The sequence below is a fragment of the Dromaius novaehollandiae genome, chromosome 4, assembly GCF_036370855.1.
Source record: "Dromaius novaehollandiae isolate bDroNov1 chromosome 4, bDroNov1.hap1, whole genome shotgun sequence".
NCBI classification, from domain to species: Eukaryota; Metazoa; Chordata; class Aves; order Casuariiformes; family Dromaiidae; genus Dromaius; species Dromaius novaehollandiae.
In genome coordinates, this window is record NC_088101.1 from 84,904,470 (window position 1) to 84,931,040 (window position 26,571).

The following is a 26,571-nucleotide window of genomic DNA, read 5'->3' on the forward strand; positions in this document are numbered from 1 at the left end:
CTGTAATTTGCTCTTCATTCGTGGCCCAGCTGGTTCCACCTGTGTGTCCGTAATGAGCTGGACCAGCAGAAGGAACAGCGTGTGCAACCCTCTAAATCTGGTGGAGTAAATGAAATGCAAAAATGTTGCCCTGGTTGGACTGAATCCGCCTTGGATATCTTACGTAAAATTATTCTATTAGTGTTTAAGCTTCTACTCACTGTCACAGAATTGCAACATCTCCAATTACAAAAGCAGTATCTGCAGAACCAGCATTTGGGTTTTGTTTCTGATCATAGTTTGGGTCTGTCTGCTCTTCTTTCCCCCAATCCCAGCTCGCACCCGTGTGCTCTTTACCTTCCTCACCACCTGGGTTCGCAGTGCTCCTCAAAGCTTCTCTCTCAGCCTTTCAGGAGAGCAGCGGACACCTTGCCACCCTGCAGACGAGTTGCATGCTTGTATTTCTGCAGGAGCATTTGCCTTGTTTTCGTACAGCACCACCAGAGTAGTAACCCCGCAAGGATGCTTACAGATTTTGAGGATTGTTTTGCTATTTTGAGTTTTGCGCTGATAAAGTAGTGAGCCATAGCTTGAAAAATGAAATTATCTTGGGCCACAGAACAGCACGTCGAATGGCTGCATCTACAGTGCATCTTAATGCCACAACTGGAGCCTTGGGGATCTTTGCTCGCTGCTAGAAACGACCTTTCTCTCCTTGGCATTTCTACTTACACTCCCTGCAAGGCATCCAGCTCTCCCAGACTGAGCGTGTCCTTGGTTGGCACTGAAGGGACCCATTCGCATACTGAATTTTAGTGCTTTTGGCACTGTAGCCAATTCGGTGTAAGCGCTGGGCCTTGGTGCCCATCCCAGGAGGCTGGACGGGGGCAAGACAGTCCACCTGGTCTACCAAGGAACCTGTAGGTGACCACACGTCGCAGTTGCTGCTGGGCGAGCTGTGTTTTGAGTGACATCCAGAAATCTCAGCGGTCCATTATCACTGTGCCGCAGCCGGCTGGCCTTTAACGGGATTGCGCCAGGCAGCGGCGGGGCAGTTTCCATGCCTGATTAAAGTCGGTCCAGGCTTCAAAGCCGACTTCCCAAGCTGGGATGCTTCCCTGCAGAAGGGAAGTAAGAGGGGCAGCGATGAATTGAACGTTGTGTTTCTGCTTGGTTCCTCTCTGACTCAGCAGGAAAGCGCTGGTCACAGAAACCACACAGATCCTGAACTCTGTGTTTTCCTATTTTCCTGAAATCTGTTGAATTTGCCTCAAGAGGGCGAAGAGAAGAGGTGACGTGGGGGATGGGGAAGGCTAAATAATGGCGTTTCTGTTCAGTGAAGCTCCTTGGAACAAGCAGCTTGTGGCTTTTTTTTTTTCTCTCCCCCAACATGTAGAATCCGATCTGGAAATCCAGGGCTAAATCTCCCGTGCGTTTAGAAGCCCAGATGTTTAGTCTGACGCGGAAACGTGGCACCTTTCTAGCAAGCGAGACGCCTTCGCTGCTGGTGACTTCAAAGAGGCTAATCTGGGATAAAAGGAGTTAAAGCCAGTCGGCAGTCGCTGCATCCCTAAACTGGGTCATCTGAAACCCTCCCCTCCCTCCGCATGCAGGGTCTTTCCCTTTGTGTTAAGGAGCTTTCACGGACGTCATTGATTCCCGCGACCGGCAGCCTGGTGGAGAGCGTTGCGAAGAATAAACAGTTCCTCCCGTCCCTCCCCATCCCCGGCACGTTCTCACGAACCCATAGGCAGTCAGCAATAATCCCCTTCTCTCCCTACCCGTGTGTTTCACCATCCCTCAAAGTTTCTTCTGGGGTAGGGTGAGGAACAGTGGTGGAGATGGGAAGTGGCTGGTTGGCAGTAGCACAGTGTTGGATCGTTAGAGTTGGCTTTTATGGGTCTTATCTCCATGCCTGAGTAGGTCGAGGAGAAATCGTGTTGGGTTAAGTCCGTCTGTATCTAAATCTCATAGTCAGAATTAGAGAAGTGTGAGGATGCAAGCCCGGGTGGCTCAGAGCATGGGTGACTTTTTTTTTCTTTTTTTTAACTCACTAGCTTTAATTCTAGTCCATGCCAGCAAGGATTAGCAGTCGCCCCTGCTGTTGATGCTCGTTGTTTGAATCTTCATAAATATCTCAATCGGGGCAACACACTGCAGGTGACCCTGCTTGGGCAGGGGGCTGGACTAGACGATCTCCAGAGGTCCCGTCCAACCTCAAACCGTCTGTGATTCTGTGCTCTCAATCAGTGCAATGTGCTGAAGAAGTGGTGATGGTTTCCAGTTCCTGTTTATTCAGATGTGTTGTCACTGAAATAACAAGATAGACTTAAGAAACAGTTATGCGTGCTTAAGAGCATGCGGATAACTTCTGCAACGTGGTATTTGTGATACTGAGATGTTCCTGCAACGAAGCAGGTAGCAGGCATGTAGAGCTAGATCCTTTCTGTGCTATGCTCATGGGATAACTAATTCATCGAGAATGAAGATGGCACCACTTTTTCCAAAGCGTCTAGGTCTGCCTCTTCTGTAGGTCATGCTCTACACTGGAGAGTCAAGGAGGGGGAGAAGGTTACAAATTCGCCTCGCCTCCAAAGCTGGACGTGGTCTGGACATATAAGCATGTTCCTGTACGTGGGAGTGTTACAGCCTGAGCAGCAGGAGATGTGAATGGAGAGGATGGGAGGAAGAGAGGGGTGGAGGTTGTTTGGAGACCCTGGGCAAATACTCCGTTGTGGGGTTTACACTAATGTTAAATTACTTCTGGAAACGACGCCTAGATTCCTGAAATTTTTTGGAGATCAGTGCTTTTGAGGATGGTCCCTAAGCTTTTAAATTGGCTGTCACTCAAGAACTTAACACGAAGACACTAAGGTAAAAATTATCTGAAACTCACTGATTACTGATAGTGTCCTCCTCGCTTTGTGTTTGTATTGGATGCCACCCCATTTCCATGTGTAGCACTCTGTTTTCAACCCTTATTGCACTTAAAAAAATGAAATCTCTTACATTTCTCCCTCCTGCTTTGGTGCATCCCTGCATTTGCAATAGAGCACCTCATGCTGGGCTTGTTCTCGGGAATGAGAAAACCAGAGCAATGCATTCAGGATTCTGGATTTGACCGGATTGGATTTGGACTAAGGACTGTGGGATGAATTTGAGCCAAGTTTGCCCCTGGTCTTCGGCAGGCTGGATTTCACGCCGTCAAAATGCGATTAGTTTGTTAGGCTTGGCCGCCGCGCCGACAAATACAATATTGGGCTTTAGCAACAAAGTTTGTCTTGTGTTTTTGCAGCAACAAGCAACCACAGAAAGCTCTCTCTGTTGTTCTGTGTACAAGCTCCTGTACCATTTAACGCCTGGTTAGGGGAGTCTCTCATTTAATGGCAATACTGAAGAGCCTTCTGTGTATTATACTCCCAGCAAGGGCGTGATAAAAATGGATGTTTTTGTTGGAAAGCTGCTTTTAAAGCATCCATCTTTTTAAAAGCCTGAGACGGCAAAGGCTTCAAATAGCACAAGATGGGGATATCTCTGCTACTAGCCGGTGCATTGCTATTATGTTGAAATTAAAATATTTAACCTGGGTGGAGTTCTCAGTCAGCTCTGACGGGTTTGTAATGAACTAAATTTAGCATAATTTTGATGGCCGTTTGGCCTAGATGGGGGGGGCTGAACTTCATGAGCCGGTGACTCGCGTCTCGGATATCCACATTGCTGCAGCATCGCTTCCTCCGTGACAGCTATGACGGCAAAGCCGTGCTCCCTACCTCTGTCTCCTGTCCAGAGTGACCTGCTCCCGTATCTCGGGCCAAAACATCGAACACTGCACAGCTCCGAAAAAATGTGCTGTTGGTAAGAGCTTTGCTTGCTTACAAGTTTCGATCGATCATTTAAGAGGTAGCTGTCATAGGACATGTGTCTACTGAACTCACGTTGAAGTTGTGGGTGGTTCTTAGTTGAGTGATGAAAGGATGAAGGACCACAACACGTTATCAGTCAGGCCCAGGGTCCCACAGAGGTTTAGGAGATTGGCACCTGCATGCATTGAGGATCTGGTTTCCTACTTCACTTCTGCTTTATTACAACTGTAGCATTTTTTTGGCATTTACACAAGAATTGCCTCTTATCTTCAGTGCCTAACGCAGGGGCATTTGAGCTCTGTTGCAACCTCTTAATGTTTGTTTTAATATCACTAAAGTATAAGTGACACAAGGTGATATTTGGTGCCTGGTTAGGAGGTCTTTTTTATTGGCAAAAATAGAACGGACCATAAAAACTGAATTACAGTGATTCCTTGTTTCTGTTATCTCTTACCTGTGTGTCCTGGCTGCTGTCATCAAGGAAGCCTGAAATCCCCTCTTTGTGTTTTTTTGCATGCAAAAAGGCTGAGATATGCTATTTAACTGCTGCTTATGTGCATACAAAAAAACATTATGATCCCAGTGCAAATTAAATCTCTGAAAATTTCAGAGAAATCACTCCTCCTCACCCTGCTGTTGTTATTGTGCCATCTCTTCAAATCACAGCTGCTATTCCTGGCATCCGAATGTCCTTTCTGACTGAAAAGTGCCCCGCAGAAGGAGGGAAAGATGATTTCTCGGGGCGCTGTACCTCGAGTGCGTTTTGACGTGACCTGCGTTCGGGCCTTTTTGCTGTTGTATTACAGAAAGGGACGATTAGTCTGACGATTCCTTGGCTATCCTACCGAGGGACACGAAACGAGAATCTGAACCTAGTGAAACCAAGGAAACGGTAGTACTTACGTGTCCTGGTAGAACGTCTTTTCTCAGTAGGTTTGTCGAACGTGTCCAATTCAGCTCCCTGATGTTCAAAAGAAAAAAACATAGCCATTTGCACTTAATTATTCAGATAGTACAAGACAAAGACTGGCCTTTTTCTAAAGAGCTGTTTCCTTGGTCACGGCCACCTGTATTTTTCTTTTATTTGGTACCTAAGAAACTGAGTTGCCCGTGATGGTGGTGGAAGTCGGAGAAGGAGCTGAGGATCAGGAAAGTATCCTGCATCACAGTATCGCTCCCTTTTTCTGCAAGTTGACAGTGGATTATAGATGCGTTAATGGAGCACGGGGTGGCCAAGAGCCCAATCTTTGCCCGTCAAGCCTTCAGTGCTCCTCACAGTTCTTATCTTCACCATGCTGGAGATAATTTGAAATCGAGTGCTTGCAAGCTTTGACTCGCTGGCCTTTGGGAACTGCAACCTGACGTTTGCTGGGCTTTCACTAAATTACCAACCGAGTTAAAGACTTCCGACTCTTTTTCTAGTGCAACCTGCAGCTGTCAGGCCTGAGGTCATGAGCTCTTTGGTGATTACATGACGCATCTGCCTTCGCTTTAGGATGGGACTTCATACTTCTCCTGGAGCTCCATCTAGAGGGGAGGAAGATGGGCTTGTTAGGAAGTGCTGGAAATGGGAGCTCATGGGAGCTGGTGGCCTCTCTTGGGTGTCCTCCATGGACAGAGAAGCTCTTGTGAACTTGCCAAAGAAGCACAGTTGGAGCAGCTTCTCTTACATACACATGTTGCCCCAAAACTTGTGCACCAGAAGATGTAGGAACGGTGTAAATACAGGATCAGCCTGTTTGTGTTAGAGTTGTCCGAGATTTTGCTACAAGTCCTCCGCTGCTTGCAAGTGGAACATGAGGTTTTCCACCAGCTCTGCTCATTGATGCTTTCAGGTGGGACTTCAGTGCCAATACCACTCACTGCAATTGTCTAGGAAGAAAGTAAGAAGCCCTAGGCATCTTTCACCAAGAAGATAATACTTCCCACCACTGCATTTCCTCACCCAACCTGCTGGCTGTCTAGCACCTTGCGATGGCTGTGAGCGGCTGTGTGTGGCCTGTGGTCACTGCTGCCCTCAGCGTCCCCTCACTGCTGGACCCCAGTGCAGCTCTGTTTAATGGGGAGAAAGCCAAGAGAATCCAGCTCCGTGTTGTCCCAGAGCTGAGGAAGGGGATTTCTGTACCGAAACCAAGCACGCAGGTGCAGTTTCTTTAGCTAAGGATGTCGAAACCCCACAGTGCTCTGTGGTTTCTTTTGGTTTTGGTTCAAAAGACAAGCTGTTGCGGTTTGGGCTGGGGCTTTCCTTGAGACCGTGGGTCTGAACTGCGAGTTCCTGGCGTTTCCTGCCCAGTGGCTGTTGGTGGTAGGTGGCTGGTTTCTCTGTGGGACCCTGCCATAGACTGATCTTTTGTTTTTCCAGCTTTCTTTTTGTCGTAGGACATAGCCATCTCTTGCGGGACTGACCACTTCCAGCGGATGGTTTGCCCTGTGCTCAGTAAGACAGTGATCTACCCATCTCACGTCAGGGTTAGGAGACCCGTGCTGGTGCCTGGGCAGTAGAGCGAAAACTTTGCCGAGGACTTGAGGAATTACGCAAGACCGGGTGAATAACGCATCTCCTCTCTTGCGGGTGGAACTCCCCAAGTGTTGTCCTTGAGCTCTTTCGAGCTGCTCTTCTTCTCTTCTTCCATCTTCATTAAGAATAAACAACCTCCAAATTGGTTCCTAAAATCTCTGCATGCTGTCCTTAGTTTTCCAAACTCTTACGCCGCCGTCTCCGACCTTGGTTCGCCTCCATCCTTGCTGGGGTATGACTTGGATCCCCAGTCCGGCTTTGCTGAAATTCAAGGTTGAAGCAACGCACAGGCTTAAATAGAGTCTCCCCTAAATGATGGCGCCTTTGCGTCGGTTTAAAGTCTGTTACACAATATCGATGTTTTAAATAATATCCTCGAGGGGAAAATATGACAGAATTGAACGTCAGGTTCTTCTCCTCCAACCGAAGCCTAGTTCTAGCGCGGTTTTAATATATGATAGCACTGGAATGCACAGTACTGAGCTGTGCCAAAAACGCACTGCTTATTAACCTTAGCAACGGGCATTTTTTGTTTAGATTGTATTTATTCAGTTATGGGAGTCATTGTTCTTTACCATTCCTTGAACATTTTGAAGGTTGATTATGAAAGCCCTGGCTGACAATGCTCAAGCGCAGCCTTTTGTTGGGGAGATTAAAGTAGAGAATGGATTATGAATAACCTGGGAGAGCGAAAAGTTAATCATCCTGGTGACTCACTTGAGGGAGCTTCAGATTTTTCTCGGAACTTCTCAGCATTGGTTTTTGGTGCAGTGTCTATGGGGGCTGTGGGTGCTCATCCCACCAGCAAGCGGGCATGGACCGGATGGTTACCGAGCACGTAACTTGAGGCGTTGAGCGGTTTGCTGTAGAGGTGGTCCAAAACGTCTGAGGCAGCGGGCATGACTGAAAAATAAAAATTGAATTTTCTTCTCATTTGTTGCTCTCCTAGCTTTTTCGCACTTGGCGTAGGCTGCCCAGTGCAATAAGCTGTGGAAGGCCGTTTGCTCGTGTCTGTGGCTGCGGATATTTTTGCAAAACATCTTCTGTTTGAGAAGGAATCTAATTACGCAGCCCCTGATCAAGCAACTGTGTGTCAGTAACCATGGAAATGCACTGAGGTTTTCATTTTCATTTTAATTGTACCTCTTCAGTTTGATCGCCCTGCCTCAAGATTCACAACCTTTCCCGATCACCCTGCTATTTAAGAATTCCTGTTCCTAAGAATTCCTGTTCTTAAATAGGATAAGATATAGTTTTAGTCTGCATTTAGGGGCGTAACCCTGTGCTAGCTGGAAGCAGGTTGGCATGAATGATTTCCTTTTTTTCCCCCATGCTGTAACGTTAGACGATCCCCAGCTTCTTGGCGTGACTCGAAAACCCGTGCTCGAAGCATCCCTTCAGCTTGGACGAGGACACCAGTGTTGCAAGTGAAACATGGAAAGAAAAATATATAACTGGAAATAGAGCCACAGGAGGCAAACTGAAAGAGTCAGTTTGCTTGGTCCCTTTTCAGGAGAAGAAATATTTGGGACAGCTGATCTGCTTTTGTAATCCTAGCTTCCGTATCATTTTTCCGAACCTGTTTTGAGCATTTCCAGACTGTATTTTTGTGAGATTTCCAGAGATGTTCATCCCAGCTGACGTGGTTGCAGAGCGACCGTCGCTGATCCGTGGCCGAGGCGGATCCCACTTGCTGTCGCTATAAAAATGAATTGCGTCGCCGGAAAGCAAATCGATGGAAAACTCAAAATGCAAGCGGTGTGAACGGTAACGGGGATTGCAGCAAAACCGTCAGCCGCGTTACCCTTTTATAGAGACGGGCATTGCTGAAGATGTGTTGGCATTTGTCTGAGTGCAAACTCCTTTCTGCTGGGACATATATGTTCCTTTAACATGTTGAAAAACATGCACTTCCAAAAGAGAGAAAGACACGGATTCCAGAAATGTATCCGTGGTTAGTGGGAGTCCACAGTAACTCTTTCCAAATAGCTTCTCCAGAGGATTTGGGGACATCTTAAGTCAGCCTTTCTCCCCAGTTGCTTGTGTTGCTCTTCTCTGCAGTCCCATTAATTGTCTGTAATTTTGTTAATTGCTCAGGAAACCAGATGTCCTGTCCGTTGTCCCGCTGGAGCTGCACACAGTTTATACACAAGTACACAATGTTAAAAGGCTAATTCCTGTAAATGAGCCTATTAAAAGGTTAGAAATATTGCCTCCAACTAAACCAGGTCATTGCTTGCAGCTGAGTCTCACGGTTTTGATTGGTTTTATTCTTCCTTTGCTATCTCTGATGTGGGAAGCCCATGCGCGCGGCTCCCTGTCCTTACGTGGCCGTCAACGAACTGTCCCAGCGTGCGAGGTCGGCCCTTCGCCTGCACCTAAAACTACCCCAGTTTTCCTGGTTCATGTGTTACATGTTGTGACTGGAGAAGAGACTGGTTCACGCTATCGCCAACGGGGCAGGCGTTGCCCTCATCGCTTCGGGTGATGATGCACGCTAAGTAAAAAATGACAAATCCCCATATTTTCCTCCTGCTTCCAAAAAAAAAAAAAAAAGTGGTTCCCCAATTTTTCTCCGAGTAGAGCGCTTTGCTTTCACCCTTTGTGGAAAAAGGCTTCTCACCGGTGGCACGACGCCCTTTCAGCGCGAGGCAGCTCGCCGGGTGAAGAGCTGTTACCCGCGCAAAGCAATCAGCTTAATTGCCAGCGTTCATCCTCCGCGCCGCTAGACGCAGAAGTTAATGAGTGCTAATTAGACTGGTTGAGGGTAGTCGATGAAAGCCCCATTGATTGGTCCTCACCTGTTAATTTGAATAGCTTGCCATCATGGCATTTCCCCCAGATTTTTTGCGTCTTAGAAGCATCAGTTTTTATCCTCTTTGTCATCACACGATGCTTTTTTTCTCCATAGGACTCCGATGGGCAGCACCTTCCTGGGCTGGGTTATTTTTGAAGCAATGTAAGCAGTTGTTTTGAGGGTCAAATAGGATCCATCTGCTCAAGCTTTTTAAACCCACTGGCAATGCATCGCAGCTTGCAGTGTTGCATTTTGATCCACATTTCAGGTGCAGCATCTCTGCTACCTTCAACAGACTTCTTTGTTTCTCTACAAGTAAGTCGCAGCTTGTTTTCGTGGTGGCCTTCAGCTGGACAAAAAGTGAATGAGATGTTCATAGACGTCCCATACTTGGCATCAGCCAGCGAGGAGGTGGTGGAGTTACTGAGTAAGGAGTTTTTTTCCTGAAAGCAGGAGCCGATCGCTCTGCTGTGATTACTAGTGAACTGCAGCTAGGAAGCAAAGAGGAGTTTGAAGACATCTTCCAGTGCTGATCTGCAGCATGTTGCTGCTCATACGATGTATTCTGCTTTCAAGCTGTCCTTCTTCTGCCTCTCTCTGCTATGCTTGCCTCTTCTAGGCTTGGCTTGGGATAAGCCAGAATTGCACAAAGCTTGAAGTACATGGACAGACTCTTTACGCTTTTTTTGTGCAGGTCTGTAGGAAGCAAGAAAGCAGAACAAAGACATCGAAGTCTTCCTTGACATCTCTAGGTCACCCATAGCTGGTTATTTGGTGTTTCCCACCTTGGGCAATGCCCGGCTGCCGGGAGCGCGTCTCCCACCGAGCCCGGAGGAGTGCCCGGGAGAGTCCCACAGCTCTTGGTAGATTTGCCCTCCGATGAAAAGAGGAAAATTAGGGTATTTTGATGAGCTGACTTTGCAGCCCTAGAAATATCCATCAGGCCGTTTGCCTTTGACCTTGGCCACGTCCCAGTAACCAATTTGTAGGTCGTGTTCAAACGTTTGCATCTGGCAGTGCAACTGCTCCAGGTCAGATTTTTCAGCTTGAAGTCTTCAGCGTGAGCTGCGTCTCCAGACGCTTCTGGCAGTTAAATAAAATAGTAAGAAAGGAAGACGTTTTCCGCTCTTGATCTCCTTCTGAGCTTGTGAGTTGAAGCGGCAAGTGCTGGTATATCGGGAAAGAAATTCGCTGTCTCTGAAATTCCCGATGGCCGCTCAGGGCACGTCTGCAGCCCGGCATTTGGGAGAGTTAAAATGACATAACTAAAAGCCTGAAGTTGATGCATTTCAGTTAGCGTTGGTAAAACTTGTGCTTCTGGTTTCTTCATCTGTATATATATAATTTAGCTCAAGGGACAACCGGCAAGCTGGAAGTAGATCTCCGGTCACCAGTGCCAGCCCCTTTCCACGAGGCTGTCTTCATTTCTCTGTTATTCTCGACCAACGTTTTTGGTTTAATAAATGCAAATTTATGTGACGAGAAGCAATGGTGTTCCACTACATGTAAAAAAAATGAAAATATGGGGAAAAAAAGTAGAAAGCAGGCAGGCTTTGCAGCGAATTTGCAGCGTGTGACTCCAGAATGGCTTAAAAAGAAAAAAAAAACCTTCTCAAAACGTGTTTTTTGCAGCAGCGATGCCCAACCTGATGCTTTCTGGCATTGTTTTTTTTTTTTTCTCTGCATTTGCAATCATAACATCGTCAATACGAAGCCTGGCGAGAGCTGGGGCATATCTCACTTAGCAGCCCCTGAGTCCTGAGTTTCACAAGCAGTGATTTCGCTACACCTGGAGGGTTACGGTGGCAACTCGTCTGAATTACACCCAGTAAACAGGTGTTTTCTATATATATATGTTTTAATATTATATATATATATATTTTTTAATATTTATTTTAAGGCTGTCGCCGAGCAATACCCTCCAACACCATTTTTCCCGGCTTGCCGCCAAACGTCTTGGGACCGGCACTTGCCATCGCCGTCCTGAAGAAGAGATCGTGCCTAAAGGACTTTTATGTATTTTTTTTAAACCATGTTCCCCCTCCTCAAAGGTTGTTTGCTTGTTCTCCAAAATGTCTTTTTTCAGTTAGGAAAGGATGCTGCCGGGGTGGGAAATGGCTGTGCATCCTTATGGCTCCTAAACCGAAAGCCGCTAGTGCTTTTTGAACATGGGAGCTCATCTATGGGCTGGACTAACATTTTCTTTCCATATATTACAAATAATGCCTGGAACAGAGAGGGAGAAACCCGAACATGTAATATTTAAAAAGCACATTAAAAAATTAAAAAATCGCGGGAGCAGCATGCCCGCCGCTGCCCGACGGCCGGGGAGCTGCGGGAGAGGGCTGGTCTCAGAGCTGCAGACACTTACGGTGATTTTCGGACCCGTGGAAAGGCCAGCGGCGTTCGGGAGCTTCCTCGCGTGCCCGGTGCCGTGGCCTCGCCGGGGTTACACGTGCGCCAGGGAGCCCGGCCCGTCGTTTAAAAGCCAAGTGCGTTTGCAGCAGGGCGGCTGCGATTCAGCCGGGACGGTCTGAGCCGTTGGGGTGGCCGGCTGCTCCGAAAACGGGGCGTTTCTCCCCTTCCCATCCACTCGCCCTTGCTGTTACCTGCTCCCGCCGTGAGCCAAAGTTGCCAAAACTCGTCTTTTCGCCCTCTTCTCTTGCAAAAAAGGAGGGAAGCAAAGAGTTTTCTTCTTTCTCACCGTGAGCAGTGCCGAGAAGTTGAGCTGCACCAGCGCGTTTTAGCATCGCCCCGCCGGGCTGTCCTGCATCCTCCTTGCATGCCGAGAGCCTTGTTTTGCAGAAATCCAAAATGCGGGCATCCCGAACGCATCCAAGGCGGTGGAAAGCCCTGGCAGGGGGCCGTGGATGTCCGCCTCGGAGGTCGGTGATTCCTGCAGCCCTCGACGAAGTCCTCGGCACGGCGGCAGGCTCCCGGGGCCGGAGCTCGGCGCCCAGCCCTCGCAGCGGGTCGCCCCCGGCCCGCCGCCGGCTCCCTTTTCCCGGGCCGCGACGTGACGTCAGGCTGTTTTTCCGCAGCGCCCGCAGGATGTCGCGGCCGGCCGAGGGCTGTGTTTATGTTGATAACATTACAAGTATTTCCTCCCCGCTTCCGAATCGGCCGGGCGGCAGCCGAGGGGGAAGGGAGCGGGGGCCTGGGCCAGAGCGGGTCAGGTCGAGAGCATCCCCGGCTCTGGAGCAGGCCCTTAAAGTGGTTTTATCGGCTACGTTAAGTGCAAAGCGTCGAGCGCGTCGCCTAGCCCCGCCGAGCGCCGTTTTCCCGCGGTCCCTCGGGGTGATGCCGCTCGTGACTTCAGCCTTGTCCCTCTGCCCAGAGTTTGGGATGGGCCTTGGCTCAGGCGGCTTTCGATGAGCACGATGAGGATGGACAGCGTGGGCTGAGTTTAAGGCCGGCTCTGATCGAAGATGGGGGTGAAAACCCTTTCTGGCAGCGTCGGACTTGGCTGTGAGAGATCCCAGCCTGCTCCCAGGAGATGCTGCAAATGCAGCCGGAGAAGTGATGAGCGCCTGAAGCGTAGGAGATGGGTCAGCAGCAGACACCCATGGGTGGCACCCACCGAGCAGCCTCTCGACCCGTCTCCATTCAGGAGGAGATAACGCTACCCGTTTTTAGGAGCTTTTTGAGCTCCGTGTGGGTAGAAAAGCACCATCAGGACTGTGTATTTAAAAGGGTTGCAGGGGGGAAAGCCTGGGGATCGTGGCAGGGAAAACAGTTTTACAGGTGTCATCATCGTGCGATTTGCAGGACGTTTTCAGGGAGCGAATGTACGGCATGCACCATGCATTTTCAGATCGCTTTAGCTTCTTATTTATAGCGTGGGTATGTGTTGCTTGTGCATTTAGTAAGCGAGCACAAACACACGGGGCTTTGCATAGGCAAGAGGTCCATCTGCTGCGTCCTGAGCTACTTGTGCAGCCGTCGCGCAGCTCAGATCTCGCTCCGCAGAGCTCTTGTTCCTAGGCACGGAGCTGACAGGTCATAAACGTTGCTTTTCCAGGGCTACCAGGAATCCAGAAAAATGTATAAACACGTCATAATCCACCCTGACCAAATTCCAAGGGGAGAAAAGCAAAAGCAGCGTGCCGTGGGGCGTCTTGCATTGAGGCCCCTTGCCAGGCTCTTCCCGTACGTTGCATTTAGGTTTTCTCGAAGAAGGCCTATTTGCACACACATTATTAATTTCCCCTAAAACCAAGCGCTTAACCATCGGTGCTGCATTCCGCAGCTCGTTCCTTGGCGCGGGTTTCCGTCCTCTCCCAAAATTCCCTCCCGGCTTCTGTTCACCTTGGCTAACCCCGTCGTGCCCTCCCATTGGGGATGTACAAATGCGGGCACAAATCCTTCCGATCTCGATACGAAGAGCAACCCCAGCCGCGTGCATGACTCCTTCCTCCCAGCCACAGGCATGCGAGATGGGGGTCCATCGCGCGACGTGGCCGGTAACTGTTCTTTGCTCTCTTCCCCAGGTCAACATGGATTTGTGGGTCTTTGTCCTTTTGCTCGGAAGCGGCCTCGTAAGCGTGGGTGCTAACAACGTTACGACAGGTAAGATACGCTCCTCGTCTCCTCTCTCTGTCTCTAAACCATCTTTCGGCTCAAGGGAGTAAGCGCTCGCAGGCTCGGTGGCTTGCCCCATCAGCCCTCAGGCTTGCTCGGACTGGAGGTGCTCCTAAATGGGACCTGCCAATTTGTCCCGTAGCAAATATTGATCCTCTCTGGCAGTGACTCTAATCTTTCTCGATCTCACAGATGTATTTAAGAAACCTTCTTTGATAGGAGTCACTCACCATGTGGTGTCACGCGTTCTCCGTCTTGGGCTTGGGCTTTGGGGGTAACGCTCCAGCAGCCAAGTCCTTCGGCACCGCGGAAGGGTGTCTCACGGAGGTCCCCTTGCTCTTTCCTTGGTTGCAGAGCCGCCCACGACCACGCTCACTTCACCCAGGAGTCCCGTCAAAGCAACGACAGCAAGTCCGGAGAGCGGGCCGCCGACGAGCGCGACCAGCCCCACCAGCAGCTCCCCGGCGGCTCTTTCCACCGCGGGGTCGGAGAAGCCCACAACAGCAGCAACCAGGCCCTCGCCGACCACCACCGAGGTGGGTCTCAACACCTCCACCCTCGGCACAACCCTGCCCACGCCTCCGGCCACCTCCGCTCTCCCCAGCGCGACACCGTCCGTCCCCCACGCCGCTCTGCCGGCCACAGAAGAGGAGTCGACGGACAGGAATTTCAGCGTGACGGTGACGACTCAGGAGACCTCTTCTGCTTCCCACAATGGTGGGTGGCTTTCTTCTCTCCTTCCTCTCCAGATTTCCCTACCTCTTGTTTCTTTTCCCTTCTCTCCTTTCCTGAGAATAAAAGGGAACAAGACGACTCTTTAGGGCAAATTCCAAGACGATGTAAAATAGTGTAACTCGCTGAAGGGACTAGATTGAAACAGATTTATCCTAGTGAAGGTTTGGGCTTTTCAATTTAAGCAGGAAAACAACAACACATCGCTAGGAAGCAGTGGTTCAGTGCCAGCGTGCTGGGGTACCAGCCGTCCTAGGATCTCATTCCACTTCCATCGCAGACAAATTTCATCTCTTTTTGTGCTTTTCTGAGGGTAAAATAGGGTTAGTGCTGCACAGCTGCCAGGTGCTGGCCGAAAAGTTGAGCCTTAGTGGGTCTGTCTAAGGAGTAGCAATAAATCACCCTGGGACTGCGCTCAGCTGCAGAACTTTGATTTTCCGGAGTGTTGCTACACAGACCATTTATTTGTATTTTGGTAGCAACCATGGGCTACAGCCACACTTTTGGCACTCACACGCAAAAAGGACAGTCCCTGTCCCAAGGGACTTAAGGCCTAGATTAGAGGTGGCCAACCAGGGGTGGGATCCAGCCCCTGGGGGAGTGCTGATGAGCTGGCTGATTACTCCAAATTAACCAAGCTGGGGGGACGGATGAGCCTGCGATTCCATGTCCCATGTGGTAGGGTTTATTCGGGAAGGTGAAAGCAGCCAGCGTGGGGCAGGGTGAAGCCCAAAGCCGAGCACACCGAGGTGTTGCGGGTCATGGTACCCGAGATGATAAATCCGTGGTGTGTGCGACGCAGAGAAACCCGTGCGGTTCGTTCTGCAGGAGTTAGCTCGGCCTCGGTACAACTGGTGCCAGCTCGTCGGCTTTGGTTATTTCTGGAGCTCAGCTCCTGCAGCGCCACGGAGAATTTTATGGTGCCTTTGTGGTTTTGGGAGCAGAGCATAGGTGCATCCACTCTGACTTTCCATGGCTCATGCTGGACCAACGCGTGGATGTGTCAATACTGCATTTGCCAGCACGTCCTATAATGCTTGCATTGTCAGTCTTTTCCCCTTTCCTTGGGCTAATTTAATCCTTCAAAGACCTAGATGAAGAAGAATTCTCCATATTACCATCCTGCTATCATTTCCCCCCTTGGACCTTATAAAAGTACCCACCAAGAACGTAGAGTTTGACTGTTCAATGTAGGTTAAGACCAAAGATCAGGCAGAAAGAGGCTGAGGTGATTGGAAACCGTAGCTGCTCTGTGACTCTTCAGCCATACATTGCCCCTTGCTGCGTATTTGGGACCCAGCTTCAATACTGCATGCCTCCTGAGCTAGAAGTGTTGCATACCAGCACCCGCTGGAGCTTGGAGTGAAAGCCTTGAGAGAGCAGGGTTTAGTGAAGAACCAGGGTTGTTACCTTGGCGGTGAGATAGAAGGGATCGAAATCAGGTGATACAGAAGAGTTAATGCTGGGAGAAGTCAAGTGTACATCCCTTAAGAATTAGTTTCTCAAGAGAAATCGGGTGTTGGGTGTCTAAATCCCTCTTAAAATCTGTGGGATCTAGATGCCCTCCTTCTTTAGGCATCTTCAGAAGCTGCAGCCAGGGGAAGCAGCAGTGAAGTCATCTTTCCTATCAGCATGCGAAGGGATGTGGCTGGGAGGAGGGCAAAACCCACCTTTTTTAGCATCCTGCCAGCACAGAAATCATCCGGCTTGCTTCCAAACACAGTTCCTCAAAGCTTTTATGCAGAGCAAAGGAGTCCAAACTAATCCTAACTACAGTGTGAGTTTAGCTGAGAATAGCCTTCTGATGGGACTTGTGAAGGCAAAAACCTAAGTGCTGCTAAGATTTGGATTTTGCAATATGATGTCTGCTATCGAGGGGCTGAATTTATATTTTTCATGTCTTTGCTGTTGTTGTTATGACTCAGGTTACTGTTTGTCCTTAACGCCCACGGCATACGCTGTGGCAAGACGGGCATTGCTGATGCTTCTCGCTTCCTGCCAGGCCTTATGACGGGCGACCAACCTTTGAGCTCAACTGTCAAGGAGCAAAATTAGTGTTGGGGCCACCTTTTTGATTAATCTCAATGGGGAATTTGAGCATCAGTCATCAAACGATTCAGTGGTCTCACATGTGAGACCTCAAAGAAGGAGTTGCTCAATGCATCCTCGCTGCATTAGGGCACCTACAGGTGCTTCCTGCTCCTCTGCCCTTCAAAACGTTGCCCTCAACCCCGTGCCATGGTCCCGCGCGTGCAAAGCGAGGACCCTCACGCCCAACCGCTTTTAATTGAACTCTTGGCTCAGTCACTCTTTAATGCACGCCTATTATCTCTTAATGTTGAAGTGCTAATGAGTTACATCAGTGGCTTGCTTATTATAGGCTTAAATGGATTATGTCATTAAGAGCAGTGTGTTTATAGATGTTTATGGCTCGGCTTCAGTTCCCTCTTTGGCCGCAGAGGCTTGTTTCCCTTGCGAAGTTCTTCCGGACGTTTGCATTTTTGTGTATGCTGGTCACTGCGTTCTCCAACAAAGTATCACGATTTTTATTTTTCAAATTGGCAGTTTTTACAGTAACCCTCCAAATTATCTGCCTTTCTTTCCCTTAGAGAACGACTCTTCTTCCACATCACCGGTTTCACGTGCTCAGCGACAACGTGTGAATTTGAAAGAGCATCTTCAAATTTGGGGAGGGAAAAGGAGAAAATACAAAGTGTTTCTTGTTTTCCCCAGTGGCTATCAAACCCAAAGGCAAAATAAGTTCCTTTCAGGCTTTTCCTCATTATCAAAAAGGCTAGAAATGTCCTTTTGTTCCTTTTCTCTCTATTAATAAGTAAAAGCTGAAAGTCATTTTAACCTCATGCTGTAGTAGCTCTTAATTTAAAAGAAAGGCTTGCAAGAAGACTATGAGAATTACTAAATTTGTTAGTATCTCAATCTGTGTTCTTTCCTTTCTTATTCAAATGTACATTTCTTTGTTGCTAAGAGAGTTTCTTTCTATTTTCCTTGCAGGTAACTCTGACAGAAGAGGTAAGAATCTTATTTTTCTTTGCTCTTTATTTAAACCCTAAGTAAAGACCTTTTCAAAAAGATTGTGCTATTAGATTAGATCGGGAGAGCTGTTCTGCGGATGATGTGAGTAATTATTATCCTCCTTAATTCTGTTGGCAAGGCGTTGTAAAAATCCATTTCTTTAATTTAACAGTTTTTACACTCATTTTTCCATCGCTGGTTGGATGACTTCGTTCAGGGAATTGAGATCACTAAAAAGCTATTGGCAATTACACCTCGCTTTAGCCATACAGGAATTATTAGACCAGAAGTATAGCTAGAAACAAGCTGTCCGGGTGTGTTTCATCATTATGCTGATCAGTATTTCAGCTTTAAAAACTAGGTGACAGTCCAATTAGGTACTCTTAACTCACGCTACCCTGCTGCCACGGGTGGGATAAATGAAAAGACCGATACTCTGCAATGTTTCGTATCAATACGCATTAGATTGAACATCGGCACAGTGGAAAGAAAAGGGACACGGGCCCAAAATTCGTCTTTAAACATGGTCAAACCCTTGCAGAAATGCTCTGCCTCTTCCCGCAGGTCTGGCACGGCTTGTGGGTTATTTAGTGCTCTTTCTGGCGCTGTTAATCCCTAGTCCCGAGAGCACAGCAACAAAAAAAAATGGCAAAAATCTGACTTCCTAGCGCCGGTGCTGTTAATATTTTCCATATCCTGTGGCTTAGAGGATTATTCTGGGGGATCAGTCACAAATCCTGGTTCTCTGGTACCGAGAAGCAGCCCTGGGAGCAGAACTGGGATACGGTGATTTATTCCTGCCTCTCGAGGCAGGGCTGGTTCACACGTAGGTTTTTCGGACATACGCACATCTTTTTTCAAAAGTCATCCCCCCTTACCAATATATGACTGAGAAAATTGATGGAGGGTATAGCAACAGCAAACTCACAGCGCTTATATGGCTTTTCCATTAAAAAGGCGAATCTCTGCTAGATTAAGGGGGCTTTACCACTAAGCCCTTTTAAGTTAACCAGACCTGGAAAACTGCAGCAGATTAAGACCAGGTACGTTGACTTCTGCCGGACTAATCAGTGCGGGATCAGCTCCGCTATGAATTGAATGTCTTTGAGCTCGTGCTGGCGTCTTTCTTTAAATCTTAGGAGTGTTTAGAGTGAAAAACAAAGCTGGTCCGTGGGGAAGCGAGCCCTGGGAATAAACGTCCCCTGACATCGGGAAAGGGAATCGCAAAACGATTTTGAATCCCTGCTGCTGGAAAGAGGAGAAATAGGTGGTTTTCTTCTCGAGGAAGTTTTATGAATAAGCTCACTAATGATATTCCAGAATTAAAAGCCCTCCTAGCAAATTGCTGGTTGAGGGTTACTGGGGAGGTGAGGAACAGAAAAGCGCTTTTTCTCTGAGTTAATGAAAATCTTCTGCATCTTACTTCTCACCCTCAGGTGGAAACATCCACAGTGGTATGTCTTAAATACCACCTACGTCTTAAATAACAAGTACACTTTGACTATTGATTATTTGGGACTGTTTTCTATCTGATTTCTAGCAGCGGTCAGTAATAGAGGGGCTTTGGCGGAGAGCAAAACAAATCATTGCATCTGATAGGAGTTGCGATCCAGTTTGCACATACATAGTTTTGCATATATGCAAACTGAATAACCTGTTGCTTATCAAAAACGAACAGAATTGCTGGCACTTAGGGCAGAGACCTGCAAGCCCACGGCTGCCTTTGCCGCGGGAGGAGCTTTGCCTCGGATATTCTTTTTTGCAATGCAATTTGATGCACACTTTTGATCTGGAAGCGACCATTATATCGCCTGGTCTGACCCCTTGTATAACCCGCTGCTACTGAAATTTCAGGCAGGACTGAGGTTTTGGTGCAAAGACTTAGATTTACGGCTCGAGTGGTCGGATGGAGGATGCAGGTGTGCCAAGTCGTAGATTTGAGGCCGCGTCGAATTAAGCCGACCCAGGTTTTTCACGCAGAAAGCACTCCAAGCCTTTTTCTCGGTACTAGCAATCAATTATTCAGTTGATAATTTAACGAGTAAAAGCTCAGGGAGAAACACATCCCTGGGAAAGCACGGCTCCCTTGCGAAGCCCGCAGTGTAGCTCCAGGGGAACATGCACACGTCTTCGCCCGAAATCGTTTTGCTCTTGCAAGACGGTTTCTCTTGAGTCGCGGTGTCCGTCGTGGCTTCTTTTTCCTCCACCTCCCTGGTCGGATTGGGAAGGAGATTTCCCAGGAAAACGAATAGAGATGGCAGCGGGAAGCCGGTCGCGCGGCCTCTTTGCCGTGTTGGTAGGGCTTCGCTGGGGGCTCAGACGCCCCCGGCTATTAATCACGTCCGCTGCCAGCCGCTCTGATGGGCATCGAGCAGGACTTTGGAGCAAGCTCCATGTCATGTGCATCCTCACTGGGGGATTTGACAAGCGTCACCGTGTTAACGAATTCTCTCGTTTCAGAACGAGAAATTGTAAAGCGATTTGCTCTCCTAAATGACGGCGCCGGCTTGTTTCGGATGGTTAACCACTCCTCTCTTTTCCTCTTGCAGATGAGACTCCGATTATAGCAGTGATGGTGGCCCTGTCCTCCCTTCTGGTCATAGTATTTATTATTATCGTGCTGTACATGCTAAGGTAAGGAGTGGTTTTAACGCTGGCCGCCCTTATTAAGGGCAGAAATTAATTACTGAGCAAAGAGGAATAAGCAAGCGGCCGCTTTCGATCGTGAACGTTTCGTGCCGTTTCCTAAGCTAAGCAAGACCGACGCGGGCAGCGTTTTAAAAAGGGACCGAGGAGGAGGATGAAAACACCGTTTCGGTAATTCAGTCCGGGCTGCTCCAAACTTGTCCTCCGTTCCCAGCTCCCGAGTGCGTATCTGCTCGGCTAGGAAAGAGCATTTATTCACCTGCAGTAAGCATTTTAGTTTACTAACCGTTCAGGTGATTAAAGAATAATAATTAAAAAAAAGAAGCCATTTCCTTAGTGGTGGAAAAGTTCCCTTGGTTTCCTGGCTTGGGGCCTGGCCTCGCAGCAGTGAGGGCGCGGAAATTTTTTGCCTCGAGAGCTCAGCAGCGGCGTTCGGGTCCTGAGCTCGGCCGCTCCTGAGATGCTGCTGAGGATGGATGGATGCTCTTAAATTAAAAAACGCCGGAAAGCAAATGGAGAAAAAGCACGCCCTGGGGCTTCGAGAGGGCATCCGTCACCCCGAAGCTGCCCTGGCTTAACAGAGCGCTAACTCCCGGCTTTCTCCGCTTTCTTTTCTTCGATAGGTTCAAGAAATACAAGCAAGCAGGGAGCCACTCCAACTCCTTCCGCCTGTCCAACGGCCGGACGGACGACGCAGGTGAGGCCCGCGCTGGCGCGACGCGGGGAGCAGGAACCCTGCGGTGCTCCGAAACCAAAGAGCTCGGTCCCAGGTTTGGGCACGTGGGCAGCCTCTGGGGCTCATGGCCGGAGGAATAACCGGTCAGGAAACAGCTCTGTAGAGGTTCAGGAGCACCAGCGAGTCACCGCTGCCGCAGTTTGAGCCCAGCAAAATGCAGCGGCCCAGCACCCCCAGGGCAGGCGCTTTGCAGCCAGCCGGTAGTCACGACGGCCTGGCTCTCCTGCACGATATTTTCACAGAAAAGTGTTTTTTCATCTACTTTTATATATGTTTCTTGCTCTGGGCTTGCTCCCTTTTTGCATAATTTTGGCAAACGTTCGTAAAAAGAAAATTCTCTCCCCAACTCGCGTTCGCGCGACAATATGTTTCCCCTCGGAGCGTTTAATACCAAAATATATGATAACTTCCAAAACCGAACAACTGAGAATTCCTCTTGAGTTCTCGTAATACCTGCTTGACTCCAGTCAATGGGAACTTGAGAAAACACATCTTTGCAAATAATTAAATATCCTTATACCCCTTCAAATTAGGATGACAGCTGAATAAAACTCTGGCATCTTTGCAAAAACTGTCACGCTTAATGCAGGCATCAAACTAGCATTTCCAAAGCAAAGCAAGGAATACGTTGTTTTTCTTTATAAAAACCTTTCCAGACCTCTTAAATACACACAGAGACGCACAAATCCACATTATCCACATTGTGCCCCGTGCAGATCTGTTTTCTGAGCTACTGGAACAACATCATGCGCGAGCACTATGAAAACCGGCCCGTTTTTTTGCTGGTGGCCAAGGCCTCCCTGGCACAAGTTTTATACGGCTCTAAGTGGAGGCACGGGGATGGCGAGGGAGCGAGGCGGGAGGGCCGGGAGCGCCGGGCGCTGCTGACGGCCGCCTGTGTCCCCGCAGAGCCCCAGAGCATGCCGCTGCTCGCCCGGTCGCCCAGCACCAACCGCAAGTACCCGCCTCTGCCCGTGGAGAAGCTGGAAGAGGAGATCAACCGGCGGATGGCCGACGACAACAAACTCTTCCGCGAGGAGTTCAACGTGAGTGCTTAATCCCCTCTCTTCCACGCGCCTGCGGCATGACGCGCGGCGGGGTCCCGTCTGCAGAGCTCTGCGCTCGTCTCGGCACCTTCGGGCCCCGGTACTTTGTGCGTTAAAACAGGTCTGGGTGTTCTTTACTCGGACCCAGGAATGATGATTTATAGGTACGGTGAAGGCTTTTTGCCCAGGCTTTCTTCTGCTTCCAGCCCCTCTCCTCCACTCTTCTCTTGCCTTAAGCGACAACCAACCTGGGGGTGCGACATGAACGCAGCGGTGACACGCGGTGCTGAGCAGCTCTCTTGCTGGCGCCAGGCACCGTGCTGAATTAAACGGAAAGCAATGTGGTGTAGTTGTCTTCAACCCACAGATGGCCCAAACAAAAGCTCTGGCAGGGAGATATAAATGACCCCGCTTAGCTCAGTGAGCTGTTAACTCTGAAACGGAATGATGACGATTTACAAGACAAAAGTTGGCCTTCGGCACTGATGATTTTTGGCAGTAATTCAGTGCTTATCCCACAGTACCAGATCATCTCCTTTGAGGTGTCCAAAGCCTCTTCCGGCTCTTGCTAAGCCCGGCAGCTTCTTGTGCCGTTAAACCTGGTGCAGTTGCGTCTTGCCAAGACAAAAGTGCACAATGCTGTGAGGAGTAATGAGGTAGGGGACAGAGCTAAGTAACTGGATTGAGTACCCCAGGGGGTCACACCGGAGCTACTGAACTACCTGCATTCCCTGTTGGCCCAATTAATTAAAGAAATTCTATTATCATTCTGAATGTCGGCTGCGCTGGCTGGACAGCATCTCCAGCTCCCCATCCCTGGGGCAGGCTCTGCGTCCTGGCAGCATGAGCGGGCTCCCGGCAGAGAAGAAATCCCTGGCAGCGCCGGGGAGCTCGCTGCTGCCGCGGTCTGTGTTTGGGCAGAGAGGACGGGGTTTTCTGGCAGGGGTTAAATCGGTGCACGGCGGCATCGCTTAGTGGAGGAGAAGCTCAGCAGGAGCCTCAAAGGCGCGCAGAAACGTAGAAACGAGCTGCCCCGTGCTGGTGGCTTTGGTGCTGGAGGTTTTGCTGCCACCTCGTGTCCGTGGGTCCCATTTTAAGTAAGTAGTCACCTTGAGCTCGATGGGGGCAAGGGGCAGCATGGGCAAGCAAAGGGGGTGATGGACCTCAGACCAGGTTCTCCCACACCGTGGTTGCGCCGGTTGGCTTGTCTTTACCGCAGCGGCATGACTCCCCCCGTGGAGGAGAACGTGATGGCCAACCTCGTTTTTCTGCCGTTTCAGGCTCTCCCGGCGTGTCCCATCCAGGCCACGTGCGAAGCTGCTTCCAAGGAGGAGAACAAGGAGAAGAACCGCTACGTGAACATCTTGCCCTGTAGGTCCCTGCACGGCCGGCCGCTCGGGGTGCTGCTGCCTTCCTGCCCCATGGGGCGAGGAGGAGAAAAAAGAAACAAAACGGGGGGAGAAAAGCCCAGAAGACCCCTCGGGTGGTGATTCAATAGCGGGAAATAAGGATTAGAGGAAGGGAGCTGCGGTTTTGCATGCCGGCCGGGTTGCTGCGCATGCTTTGGCTTTGGACACGTGCTGGAAGGGCTCCCTGCAGGCGGGGAAAGGGGTTCGGGATTTCCTCAAATCTATACGTTCTGCTGCCAAAAAACTTTCTAGTGTGAGGTTTATCGCCACGCCGGACTTAAGCCCGGAAGAATTTGGGGGCATAAAGTGAAGTCCATCTTTGGGGACTTATCAAGCCCAGGAGCCCAATCCAGCAGTCAGAATGCCAGATTGCAGCTCGCGTGGGTTTCTTTTCTAATGCTTAATTTTCATTTCCCTCCAGACGATCATTCCAGGGTTCATCTGACGCCCGTCGAAGGGGTTCCCGACTCCGACTACATTAACGCCTCCTTCATTAATGTAAGCTCTCGGGTACTTTGAAGGGCAAATCCCCACCCAGTGGGCTTCGTCCTGCGGTGGCTGGTCTCGCCAGAAGCCCGGCTCACTCTGCGCGTGTGGCTTTTATGGGGCGCGACTCATCTGGAAAAGGATCATATAGAAACTATTTTAATGTCCCTTAGCTTCTCTGGAGGAATAGCTTGGCTATTTTTTGACTTTGTAACATTTGTAGAGCTGCAGCAGAGCGCACTGTTTCCCGCTCGGTTTCGTGAACCCCGATGAACGTGGTCTGGCGATTAGAGGAAGAGGCTGAGAGCCAGGGCTGATAAATCCCGTTTGTAGCTCTGTTGCCACGGTCACATCTCCTCACACCTCCCTTTTCCCCCCTTCTAAAATAACTGACTTCCACCAACGGGTGTGTGAAGGGCATGAAAAAGAAAGAGGAGGCCCCATTGCCTCCTCTGCTCTTAGTCGCCGGCAGGAGTTTTGCCACCTGCCTAAGGAACGTGCTTTTTGCTAGTGAATTTGACTTCTGAAGGGGAGGGAACGTGCCTTCACTTCTCCCTTTTGTTTCATATAAACTTGAGTTTCTAGCCCTCATATTGGTACAAAATCTTGTTTTTTAGTAGTGAAACGTGCTGTTCCTTAGGAGGCAGGTTCTGCCTGGAAGGTGGCTACAGCACTGGCCGAGCCTGGGGAGATCCTTCTGCACGAGCTCACGTAGGGCCTGGGGCAACACATCGCCCTGCCTCTGTGTCCCAGGAGGAAAACGGAGATAATAAACAGCGGATAACTCATTCTGGTCTTTTACCGTGCCTGCACACAGCACCGAGCTGGGCAGAGCTGGAAATGCCGGTGGGATGGGCTCCAGCAGGAATTACACGGGGAAGGGTAGCTGGAAAAGTAGACTTCAAGAGAGAGAGGGAGGCAGAGGGGGAAAAGCAAGACCCAAAAGAGCTTTTTACTTTCTTCAGTAATATATGTATCGCCGTTAGGAAGTAAAATAAACTCCTGGGAGTTTGCTGACCCTTATTTCCCTGAGATGAGTGCCGATTTTCACGTGATGCTGTGGATGCGGTGTCTGACCCCACTGCAGGGTTGGCGGATGCCACCACGTTCAGTCCCTTCCCAGGTGGGACGAGCTGCTCCAGGGGAAGGTGTCTCCGCTCAGGGATTTCCCTGTAGTTTTGCCACGCTCTCCGCGCTGCTCCACCCGCCGCAGAGCCTGCAGCCGGTCTTCCGCACAGCACCGGGCCGGCGCAGAGCGGGCGACGTCTCAGTTTATTAACGATGCAGTGCCGCTTCGCGACTCTTGTCTCAGAGAAATACTCACCTCTCATTTTTCTTCCTTCTGTTTTGCGTAGGGGTACCAAGAGAAGAACAAGTTCATTGCTGCACAAGGTAAGCTCGCCGGTTTTCTGCTTGCTCTGCGTCGTGCGAGCGGTCCTCGATGCGTCCTAAGCACAGCTCGGCTGCCTTGCTTCTATTGCCCCGTGAAAATGCGAGGAGGCCGGTCCCCAATTTGTTCCCAGCGTGGTTTTTCCTATGTTCCTATCAAAGCCCAGCGCTGGGATGCGTTGGCAAAGCCAGCCAGCTCCTGAAATGCTGGAGGCTGTCGGAGGTGCTCTTCCCTGCGCTCGCCGGCGTGCCAGCCTGCGCCCCGCCGCGTCGTCCCTCCAGCCCCAAGCGCAGCTGCAGGTGCTGCTGCTCTCTGAAAACACCGTCAGCTGGTCGCTTAATTAAATTTCCATAATAAAGCGGAGCAGCGCGCTGTTGCGGAGAGCGAGCCAAGGAACGCAGGCTTGCCCGCGCCATCTGTAGCCCTGCGGCGCTCCTGCTTTCCGTGCGCTGGGAGCCCGGCCGTCGGACCGTGCCTCGAAAATCAGCGTGTCGCGGCGTCGTGCCGGCACACGGGGTGAACGTGGGAGGCGGTGGGGTAGGGTATTGCCCGGGTATTGCCGATCGTCGGCTGCTGCAACGGCGCTGCCGGGCCACCGACAGCTCACGCGCCTGGAAATCGCCTTCCCCTTCGTCCCCCCTCGTCCTCCGCCGGTACCCGGCTGGGGTAAAGCTTTCGCTGTGTTTTTCCTCTGGCCCTCAGGCTTGGCAGGGAATGGTTGGGTTGAGTCAGCTCCTTGTCTGGCAGGTGGTAAATACGTATTCTTGTGCCGTGTTTAAATAGGATCTTGTGGTCAAAGCACGGGGCTTGGGGGCAGGACTTGCGAGTGCTGCTCGTGACGGCCACCGTTTCCCTGGCTGACCTTGGGCGAGCTCGTTTCCATGCTCTGCGTGTCCGATTTCCCCGCTGCTAAAAATGGAATTCCGGATCATAAAACATATCCAGCCCCTTAAAAACCCTGCTATTGTGTGATACGATTGTTCTCTGGGATCGCGGCGTTCCCAGACACCGGAGCGCGTCCTGTGCTGACACCTATTGGCAACAAAATTGTTGCACCGATTATTTCTGGGGGGTTTTGGTCGCCGTACGTGATGTCTTACCAGCACTTGACTGGTCGACGTCTTCTCCCAAACCCCACCTCTCTTTGCCTGCCATTTAGGACCAAAAGAAGAAACAGTGAATGATTTCTGGAGGATGATTTGGGAGCAAAACACAGCCACAATTGTCATGGTGACCAACCTGAAGGAGAGGAAGGAGGTAGGTGGTGAAACGCCTTGGGGGCAGCTCTCTGCCCGGGCGTAGCTTGCGTGGAGGCAGAGGTTGTGCCCGGATACCCCCAACGCCAGTCTGGCTTG

General features: G+C 50.0%; 1 protein-coding gene across 4 annotated transcripts in view; it reads left to right on the forward strand.

Moving 5' to 3' along the window:
* Nucleotides 1–26,571, forward strand: part of PTPRA (protein tyrosine phosphatase receptor type A) — a 108,463-nt gene that overhangs the window by 72,202 nt on the left and 9,690 nt on the right. For all 4 annotated transcript variants that reach the window (XM_064511633.1, XM_064511632.1, XM_064511634.1 and 1 more), the window contains 10 exons: nt 13,648–13,726; nt 14,093–14,455; nt 17,483–17,500; nt 20,053–20,137; nt 20,773–20,846; nt 21,795–21,931; nt 23,212–23,302; nt 23,762–23,838; nt 25,182–25,218; nt 26,376–26,473. In XM_064511633.1, coding sequence (XP_064367703.1) covers nt 13,648–13,726; nt 14,093–14,455; nt 17,483–17,500; nt 20,053–20,137; nt 20,773–20,846; nt 21,795–21,931; nt 23,212–23,302; nt 23,762–23,838; nt 25,182–25,218; nt 26,376–26,473 — 1,059 coding nt within the window. The remainder of the gene's footprint in view (nt 1–13,647; nt 13,727–14,092; nt 14,456–17,482; nt 17,501–20,052; nt 20,138–20,772; nt 20,847–21,794; nt 21,932–23,211; nt 23,303–23,761; nt 23,839–25,181; nt 25,219–26,375; nt 26,474–26,571) is intronic.